We start from the raw sequence: 10,551 nt of genomic DNA on the forward strand, positions 1-10,551 counted from the left end.
ACAGGAGAGGTGACTGTCTTGGTAAAGAATTTCAGACGGACACACACATACACACACACACAAGTACATACCACTTTGAAACAAGGCTATTATTTTTATGTTCATGAGACTGTCCCCTAAAGTAGCTGAAATCTGTAGCCAAGGCAGTCAGGTAGAATGCAAGGGGCCCCCAGCACAAGTCTCCCTCCAAGTGATGCTTGGAGGCTACACTACAGCATTAACTCTGGCTAGCCAAGCCTTGAAGCCAGGTGCATTGAAGGCAACAACCAGAAGGGAAAATAAGTGTTTTTATAGTTGAAATTTCCTCTTCAAAAATTCTATAGGGGCACCTGGGTGGCTCAGTGGGTTAAGCCTCTGCTTTCTGCTCAGGTCATGGTCTCAGGGTCCTGGGATCGAGCCCCACATCGGGCTCTCTGCTCAGCAAGGAGCCTGCTTCTCCCTCTCCCTCTGCCTGCCTCTCTGTCTACTTGTGATCTCTCTCTCTGTCAAATAAATAAATAAAATCTTTAAAAAATTAAAATTCCATAAAACTTGGTCAAGAGTTCTTAGATATGCCTCCACCCAGTTCTAATACATCTTAACCTGCACAAAAACACTGTATGTGCTAGAAGAGTTCTTCCTGAAGACCTAAAATGTAACTGTCTGGTTCAAGTTAATGGTAACACAGCAGTTACAGCAAAGACTTAATACTACCCCTGAAACCAAACACCGTTACTTTTAGCTACATATCTTTAAAGGCTTAGAATGTTTGTGCATAGGCAGCCCAGCCCTGGAAAGCCTGGTCTCTCTACACCCAGTTAGCCATAACTCACCACCTGAAAAGCAACTCAATTAGAAAATGGCAAAGGACTTGACTAAACATTTCTCCAGTGGAAATATACAAACGGCCAGCAAATAGTTGAAAAGTTGCCCAACATCACTCATCATCAGAAAAATGGAAATTCAGGGCGCCTGGGTGGCTCAGTGGGTTAAGCCGCTGCCTTCGGCTCGGATCATGATCTCAGGGTCCTGGGATCGAGTCCCGCATGGGGCTCTCTGCTCAGCAGGGAGCCTGCTTCTCTCTCTCTCTCTCTCTCTGCCTGCCTCTCTGTCAACTTGTGATCTCTCTGTCAAATAAATAAATAAATAAATAAATAGAAAAATGGAAATTCAAACCACAGTGAGATACCATCTCACATCCATTAGGATGGCTGTTATCAAAAAAAAACAGAAGATCATCATGTTTGTGAAAATGTGGAGAAATTAGAGACCTTATGCACTGTTGGAGGGAATGTAAAATGGTGTAGCTGCAATGAAAAGCAGTATGGTGGTTCCTGAAGAAATTTAATTTTTTTTTAATTTTATTTATTTATTTGAGAGAAAGAGAGTGAGCATGAGAAGGGAGAGGATGAGAGGGAGAAGCAGACTCGCTGCAGAGCACCGAGCCAGATGCGGGACTCGATCCCAGGACTCCAGGACCATGACCTGAGCCGAAGGCAAGTCACTTAACCAACTGAGCTGTTCAGGCGCCTCCTCAAGAAATTTTTAAAAGAATTGCCAAATAACCCAACAATTCCACTTTGGGTATATATTCAAAAGAACTGAAAGCAGGGTCCTTTTTCTTTTTTTCTTAGAGCTTTTTTCTTAAGCTCTACACCCAGCATTGACCCCAGCACAGGGCTCAAACTCATGACCCTGAGATCAAGACCTGAGCTGAGATCAAGAGATGGATGCTTAACCAACTGAGCCATCCACATGCCCCCAAAAGCCAGGTCTTGAGAGATATTTGTACACCCATGTTCACAACAGCATTATTCACAATAGCTGAAAGGTGGAAGCAACCCAAGCGCCCATTAACAGATGAATGGATAAACGAAATGTGGAAAAGACATACAATGGGCTATTATACAGCCTTTAAAAGGAAAGAAAATCTGATGCGTGCTACAATCTGGATGAAGCTCGATGATGTTAAACTAAGTGAAATAATCCAGTCACGAAAGACAATATACTGTAGGACTCCACTTTTATGAGGTACCTGGAATAGTCAATTTCACAGAGACAGAAAGTAGAAGGGTGACTGCCAGGAGCTGAGGGGGAGGCAAGACTGGGGGGTTGTTAGATACTAGATACTTGTTTTGCAAGATGAAAGAGTTCTGGGGATTGGTTGCACAACAACGTGAATGAACCTACCACTACTGAACAATACACTTAGCAACAGTTAATATGGTAAATTTATGTTGTGTGTATCTTACCACAATTGTAAAAAGGACATTGGGGAGAGGGGCTGTGGATCTCTTCAGATAATATAAAGCAACAGAACACCCAACCTCTGCCACTGATGGAAGTGCCTCAGCTTCTCCCATGGGACAAAGCAGGATATGGTTTCCGTAGGGACCCACAAGCAATCAAAATGACCCTGTCCCTTAGGAAACCTGGGTGGCTCAGTGGGTTAAAGCTTCTGCCTTTGGCTCAGGTCATGATCCCAGGGTCCTGGGATTGAGCCCCACATCAGGCTCTCTGCTCAGCAAAGAGCCTGCTTCCTTCTCTCTCAATCTCTCTTTGCCTGCCTCTCTGCCTACTTGTGATCTCTGTCTGTCAAATAAATTTTTTTTTAATTTTATTTATTTATTTGACAGAAATCACAAGTAGGCAGAGAGGCAGGCAGAGTGGGGGGGGCAGGCTTCCTGCTGAGCAGAGAGCCCAATGCGGGGCTCGATCCCAGGACCCCGAGATCATGACCTGAGCCGAAGGCAGAGGCTTTAACCCACTGAGCCACCCAGGTGCCCTGTCAAATAAATTTTTTAAAAATCTTAAAAAAAAAAAAATGACCCTATCCCAACTCTACCTCTAAATTATGCTTTTCCTCATCATTCCTTTCTTCCCCCCCCAAGAAGGAAACCTTCCAACATTTCAAGGATAAATTTTCACACATATTGTCTTATCTCTTCTTGTTCCCTCTAAAACTATTCACTCATTATTCCTTGTCCAATGACCATCACCTGTCCCCTCCTCCTCAGAAGAGGAAAAAAAGATCCAATTTTTAAAAATGCAAATAGTTAGGTCAGAGTAAAAGTTTACACTCATAAATTCAAACTAGATCAAAATCTGCACATATTTCTTTAAGATTTATTTATTTGAGAAAGAGAGAGAGAGTAAGTAGGGAGAGGGACTGAGGGAGAGAAAGAAAGAGCCTCAAACAGACTCCATGCTGAGTGTGGAGCCCGACTCAGGACTCAATCCTAGGACCCTGAGATCATGACCCAAGCCAAAATCAAGAGCTTGTTGCTTAATCAAATGAGCAACCCACATGTCCCCACAATCTGCACATATTCACATGTGAAATATTATCTAGGGGCGCCTGGGTGGCTCAGTCGTTAAGTGTCTGCCTTCGGCTCAGGTCATGATTCCAGGGTCCTGGGATCAAGCCCCGCATCAGGCTCCCTGCTCAGCAGAGGGCCTGCTTCTCCCTCTGCCTGCTGCTCCCCCTACTTGTGTGTGTGCTCTCTCTCTCTCTTTCTCACTATCAAACAAATAAATAAAATGTAAAAAAAAAAAAAAAAAGAAATATTATCTAATAAAACATTTTAATTAAATGTATTAAACACTTCACAGAAAGTTTCCTTAATTCCTTCATTGTTATGAAAAATAAACCATCCATATCCACAAGTCAAACGGTATTATAAATGCTCTGAAGAGGTTAAGCAAGATCCATTAACAATTAAATGTAATTACTATTTTGCAATCTTTTCTATGTATTTTTGCCTTAATTCACAAACATAGTTTGGATACAAAGACAGATAAGACACAGTCCCTGTATTATAAGTACTGATAGATAAGAAAACTAATGATCATAATACGATGTGAGAAGAGCTCTGTAAGAGGCGGTTACAGGATACAAAGGGGGTACAGAAGAGGGACATCTGGGACACCTGGATGGCTCAGTGGGTTAAGCCGCTGCCTTCAGCTCAGGTCATGATCCCAGGGTCCTGGGATCAAGACCCACATCAGGCTCCTTACTTGGCAGGGAGCCTGCTTCTCTCTCCATTCCTGCCTGCTTGTGTGCTCTCTCTCTCTCTCTGACAAATAAATAAAAATCTTGAAGAAAAAAAAAAAAAAAAGAAGAGGGACAGCTAACTCAGTCTGAGGCCAGGGTCTTCCAAAAGGAGAATGTATCTGAGCTAAAAGAGAAAAAGATGGCCAGATGAATGAGAAGTGAAGGTCATGGAGGCACAGGCATCTGCAACAAGTGAAAGCAGACAGTGAAAACCAGAGCCAGTGATGGTCAGTGTGGTATGACTGGACCACATGGTAAGTGTGAAGGAGTGGTAGGAAATGAGACCAGAAAATAAGGCATTCGCCAGATCGTGAAAAGTCTTGCCAAATGTGCTGAAGATTTTAGAAATTCCTGGAAGACAATTCGGAGTCTGAAGGATTTTGAGGAGAGTGATACGTTCACATTTGTATTTTAGAAATGTAATTTAGGGCCATGTTGATATGTAATAAGGTTGAAAGAGGAAAGTAATTTAGAAAATACCATCATAACCCAAATCATTATTTACAAGAGTCAGAACAAAAGCCTTGGTACCAGAAAGGAGGCGGAGTCCACAATTAAGAAATGACAACCAGGGGCACCTGGGTGGCTCAGTGGGTTAACCCTCTGCCTTCGGCTCAGGTCATGATCCCGGGGTCCTGGGATCGAGCCACACATAGGGCTCTCTGCTCACTGGGGAGCCTACTTCCTCCTCTCTCTCTGTCTGCCTCTCTGCCTTCTTGTGATCTCTGTCAAATCAATAAATAAAATCTTTAAGGAAAAAAAAAAGAAATAACAATAGACTCTAGTGACTGACAATGTTGGGTAAGTGAAGAAGAAAAGTGAATCTAGAAAAACTAGATTTCTGCATGGATTTTGCTGCCATTCATCAAGCCAAGGAATGATGGGAAAGGATCAGGTTTCCAATGGCAAATAATGATGTTGGAGATAACTGTAGCTTAAAGTCTGATATGACATCAAGAGAGATTTGGATGTCCACTGAACAGTAAGAAATGAGGACTCGGGAACAAGAAGGCAGGGCTGGACAAGAGATACAGACTTGGGGTCAAATACTGTATGTCTGAGAGGTGAAATGATGGGGAACAGAAGTAACCAAGAAAGGGTGTTTGCAGCAAGAACAAGGCTACAGAGAAACCCCAAAGAAGGGTGAACATTTGAAGGCCAGAAAAAAAGAAAGGATTCTGAAAGAGACTAAGGAAAAAATTAGGTGTTTAAATATCAAAAGATATCTCTGGGTTTTTGTGAATATTATGTATTTGCTTTAGATTTAGTTTTTCTTAAATAAAGACCATAACCCCAAAGAAGGAGGGAAGAGAGGAAGGAAGGTCATAGCCTGAGCCAAAATTCCATGAGCATTTATAAGCAAGTTTATTAAATTGACCTCTTACTTTTCAGTAGGACGAAGTTCATGGATAACCGCTAAGAGCTTCAACAGCACCTGTAGTTTTCCAGACTCTTCCTCGGTAAACATGAGGGGGTTGTAATCAGCAGGGAACACATCTACCAAGCCTTCATAGAGAGTCCTTTCTTCATTTCCATCCCAAGTTGAGCTATATTCTTTCTCCTATTCAAAAGGATAACTGTTAACACTGGTTCATGTTTGTTAATTAGGAGGGGGGAAAATGCTAAAATTATGGGGTTGAAAGTAAAGATGAATAGCTACCTGAGAAGACCAACCTAGCTATTATGTACATCTTTAGAGCTTACTGATTTGGTCATTTTTGAAAAAGGTAACTTGCCTCCCACTGAGTTAATTACAGAGCAACCCTGATGCAGTCCGCTAGTGCGGATGATCTTCACCCTACAAGGGCAGCGTTACTGCCCATGTGTTCCTTGGGAAGAGGAGAAGGGACAGCAGAGAAATTAAAAAGAGAGGAAAATGGGGTCCAAACATTGTATAACATTGGTTTTCTCCAAAACCCTGAGATTTCTCATCACCGGTGCTGCTTTTTTCTCTCTCCTCTCCTTCCCTCTGTTATTTTTCTTTCCGACATTTGTGAGCTTCTCACAGCACCTCCTGGGTTATATTCAGAAACCAGCATAAGAGTTTACTCAATCTTAATTTCTTCTGCACGAAGGAATAATTCTGCCTAAGTTAACAGAGATATGTAATCATGTAATCTTACCTATACTATTTTTGTTTATATTACCAGCAGTTTTTAGAATAGTTTTATTCCAAAGTGCTTATGGTTATCAGTATCTCTGAAGTTCCTCCTCCAAAAGTACCTAGCTAACATGTGAATACTTAACCAGAAATACACTTATTAATAACTACATCACTTTTCATTTATTTTTTTAAAAGATTTTATTTATTTATTTATTTATTTATTGGACAGAGAGAGACCTAACAAGAGAGGGAACACAAGCAGGGGGACTAGGAGAGGAAAACCAGTCTTCCTGCTGAGCAGGGAGCCCAGGACACCTGGATCATGACCTGAGCCAAAGGCCAACACTTATCGACTTAGCCACCCAGGTGCCCCTACAGCACTTTTTATATTAAATTTCTGAGACTGGCTGGTCTCCTCAATTTCTTCCACACTTACTGGATTTATTACTGTTTTTAAAACTTTGTTCAACCTACTCCACCTGTCAAGAATGCTTCCTCATTTTCCTGTCCAATTATCTCAATCCTGTAAATACTTAAGGATCCATTGCAAGTTCTACCTTGTGATTTACAGCCCTTTTTTGGGGGACGTGGCAGACACTTACTCTTAAACTTTATAGTTACAAAGTACACTTCGGCTTTGACCTTATTTGGGAAGTTAACTATATACTTTATTATATTTCCCTATGTTTTCATGTGTACTGTATTCCCTCTTTAATAATTCCAGGAACGGGGTGCCTGGGAGGCTCAGTCAATTAAGCATCGGACTCCAGATTTTGGCTCAGGTCATGATCTCAGGGTCCTGGGACCGAGCCCCACCTCAGGCTCCACATTCAGCAGGGAATCTTCTTAGATTCTCTCTCTCCCTTTACCCCTTCCCCCAGAGCCCCACCAACCACCCACCATCCACCACCACCCGGCTCACATGCAGGCTCTTTCTTTCAAATAAGTAAATCAATCTGTAAAAAAAAATAATAATAGGGGCACCTGGGTGGCTCAATGGGTTGAGCCGCTGCCTTCGGCTCAGGTCATGATCTCAGGGTCCTGGGATCAAGTCCCGCATCGGGTGCTCTGCTCAGCAGGGAGCCTGCTTCCTCCTCTCTCTCTCTCTGCCTGCCTCTATGCCTACTTGTGATCTCTACTTGTGATCTCTGTCAAATAAATAAATAAAATCTTTAAAAAAATAATAATAATAATAATTCCAGGAACACCTTAAGGGCAGTGAATCCTCTAGTGTAAGATGCTGGGCACAAAGTACTAATTTTAATTTGGCTTATTCCCAAAATATAGTAATAGTTGGGTAAAGTCACTTGATTAAAAATACCTGAAGCCCTAAAATATTAATATTACTGGGATATAGAAGGGGAAAGAGACAATTGCTGGCTGCTTCAGATTAGGTCTGCTAAAATGTCGATATCTTGGAGAGATCATCAAAGGACCACAGACAGACCCAGGATCTAGTGCACAAATTTTCATGTTCAGAAACTCAACATGCTTAAGCTCTAGGCAAATGAGCCATACTCATCAAATTAAGAGACTAAGAATATAAATTTATTGACCTTCAAAGGAGACCTGCCTATTTAAACCAATTGGTCTATGCATTCTGTCATATGAAACCACAAGGCAACCCAAATCATTAACAGAAAGTTGTCTTGTGAATATTAAATTAAAAAACAAGGAAGATGGTGATCTTATGGCACAAGTTGTTAACCAGAAACACATAACCAGAATCCCTTGGGGAATCACTTTTTCCATATCTTCATACTTGGGTCCTACTCTCAGATTCTGAATCAGTCTATATGTATTGAGGCCTGGACAAAAGTAGTTTTAAAAGCTTTCCAGATTATAATGCATAAGACCCCTAATTAAGAATCAACTAATAGATAATATCTTTATACTGGGACAGTCTGATGTATGAACTCCATCACAGGGATTTACCAGTCAGTCCTCTCACATCAGCTAGTCACAGCACTTGCTCTTCTGACTCTCTATAGTCAATACCCTTCCATTATCAGTTAGACTTTTTTTGGTTATACTCCACTCACATTTCCTGAAAAGAAACCCATCACCTTGACTGAACTTGGGTGGGGGAAGAAACTAGTTTCAACTGGAATACATTTATAAAAGCACTGCTTAAAGGGTACTTATACATGTGGAAGGCTCATTTCAGCCATTTTCCATCAATTCTCATTTGTTTTGATGTTAGAGGAAAGGCTTTATTTGCCAGGTTGTAAATTATGTACCCTCTTTAAAGCTTGTAGTATCCTATGTCTGTTACTAGTTAACTGATGCATTCTGGGCCATGATAAAGTCTACCTTTTAAGGAAGAATTTGGGGCTTCTATTTCTGCTGGGCGCCATGCCCAAAGGGTTTAATTTTTATCACTGTATATAAAATGTTTCTTAAAAAGGTGATTAATAATCCTACCTACTTAAGAGTTATAGACTTCTCCTATGATAAACTATGTAAATATAACTCATTAAGGATAAACTTGAAGAATTCTGGTAGAACACTCCATTTTCGAAATATGAAACTAATGACCTCAAGCATAATGCAGCACCCAGAGGTTTTCTTTCGTTTTGTTTGCAAATTACGATTTTACTATTTAAAGAAAAAAAAATAAAAGAATAAAAGTTGTTTTTTGTTTGTTTTTATAAAAGTTGTTTTAATAAAGTGTTAAGAATGAGCTGGGGATAAGAGAATATTAATAGTTACTGTGTAACTTCGATGGCCAGGCATTCTGCTAGGTTCTTTCCATACTATTTCATCAAGTTGCCACAATAACGTCAGGAAATTATTATTGTCTCTGCTTTAGAAATAAGAAAAATAAAGGCTCACAGATATAATTTGACCGTGATTAAAATTTGCCCTTAAAGAACTGGTAAACAGCAGAGCGGAGACTGATACCCAGTTCCAACTCCAAAACAGAAAACTCTCACTATACTGAAACTGCCTTATGTTTGTTAACTATTCAAATACTAAGTTCAATTATACAACCATTAAAAATCATACTTGGAGTTAAACCTCGCCTCTGCTCGGGTCATGATCCCGGGGTCGTGGATTGAGCCCTACGTCGGGCTCTCTGCTTGTCAGGGAGCCTGCTTCCTCCTCTCTCTCTCTCTGCCTCCTCCTCCCTCTCTCTCTCCGTGCCTCTCTGCCTGCTTGTGATCTCTGTCTGTCACATAAATAAATAAAATCTTAAAAAATAAAAATTATTTGTTCCCAAATGGAACAAATAATTCTAAAATTTATATGGAACCAGAAAAGACCTCGAATAGCCAAAGGGATATTGAAAAAGAAAGCCAACGTTGGTGGCATCACAATTCCGGACTTCAAGCTCTATTACAAAGCTGTCATCATCAAGACAGCATGGTACTGGCACAAAAACAGACACATAGATCAATGGAACAGAATAGAGAGCCCAGAAATAGACCCTCAACTCTATGGTCAACTAATCTTCAACAAAGCAGGAAAGAATGTCCAATGGAAAAAAGACAGCCTCTTCAATAAATGGTGCTGGGAAAACTGGACAGCCACATGCAGAAAAATGAAATTGGACCATTTCCTTACACCACACACAAAAATAGACTCAAAATGGATGAAGGACCTCAATGTGCGAAAGGAATCCATCAAAATCCTTGAGGAGAACACAGGCAGCAACCTCTTCGACCTCAGCCGCAGCAACATCTTCCTAGGAACAACGCCAAAGGCAAGGGAAGCAAGGGCAAAAATGAACTATTGGGATTTCATCAAGATCAAAAGCTTTTGCACAGCAAAGGAAACAGTTAACAAAATCAAAAGACAACTGACAGAATGGGAGAAGACATTTGCAAACGACATATAGTGTCCAGAATCTATAAAGAACTTAGCAAACTCAACACCCAAAGAACAAATAATCCAATCAAGAAATGGGCAGAGGACATGAACAGACATTTCTGCAAAGAAGACATCCAGATGGCCAACAGACACATGAAAAAGTGCTCCATATCACTCGGCATCAGGGAAATACAAATCAAAACCACAATGCGATATCACCTCACACCAGTCAGAATGGCTAAAATCAACAAGTCAGAAAATGACAGATGCTGGCGAGGATGCCGAGAAAGGGGAACCCTCCTACACTGTTGGTGGGAATGCAAGCTGGTGCAGCCACTCTGGAAAACAGCATGGAGGTTCCTCAAAATGTTGAAAATAGAACTGCCCTATGACCCAGCAATTGCACTATTGGGTATTTACCCTAAAGATATAAACGTAGTGATCCAAAGGGGCACGTGCACCCGAATGTTTATAGCAGCAATGTCCACAATAGCCAAACTATGGAAAGAACCTAGATGTCCATCAACAGATGAATGGATCAAGAAGATGTGGTATATATACACAATGGAATACTATGCAGCCATCAAAAGAAATGAAATCT

The 10,551-nt window shown here is 41.0% G+C and overlaps 1 protein-coding gene across 2 annotated transcripts in view; it reads right to left on the bottom strand.

The window, feature by feature from the left end:
• The window catches only part of RAD54B (RAD54 homolog B), a 98,016-nt gene that overhangs the window by 11,416 nt on the left and 76,049 nt on the right, over positions 1 to 10,551 (bottom strand). For both annotated transcript variants that reach the window (XM_059394866.1, XM_059394865.1), the window contains exon 11: positions 5,419 to 5,594. In XM_059394866.1, coding sequence (XP_059250849.1) covers positions 5,419 to 5,594 — 176 coding nt within the window. The remainder of the gene's footprint in view (positions 1 to 5,418; positions 5,595 to 10,551) is intronic.

The sequence above is a fragment of the Mustela nigripes genome, chromosome 3 (assembly GCF_022355385.1).
Source record: "Mustela nigripes isolate SB6536 chromosome 3, MUSNIG.SB6536, whole genome shotgun sequence".
Taxonomy (NCBI): Eukaryota; Metazoa; Chordata; class Mammalia; order Carnivora; family Mustelidae; genus Mustela; species Mustela nigripes.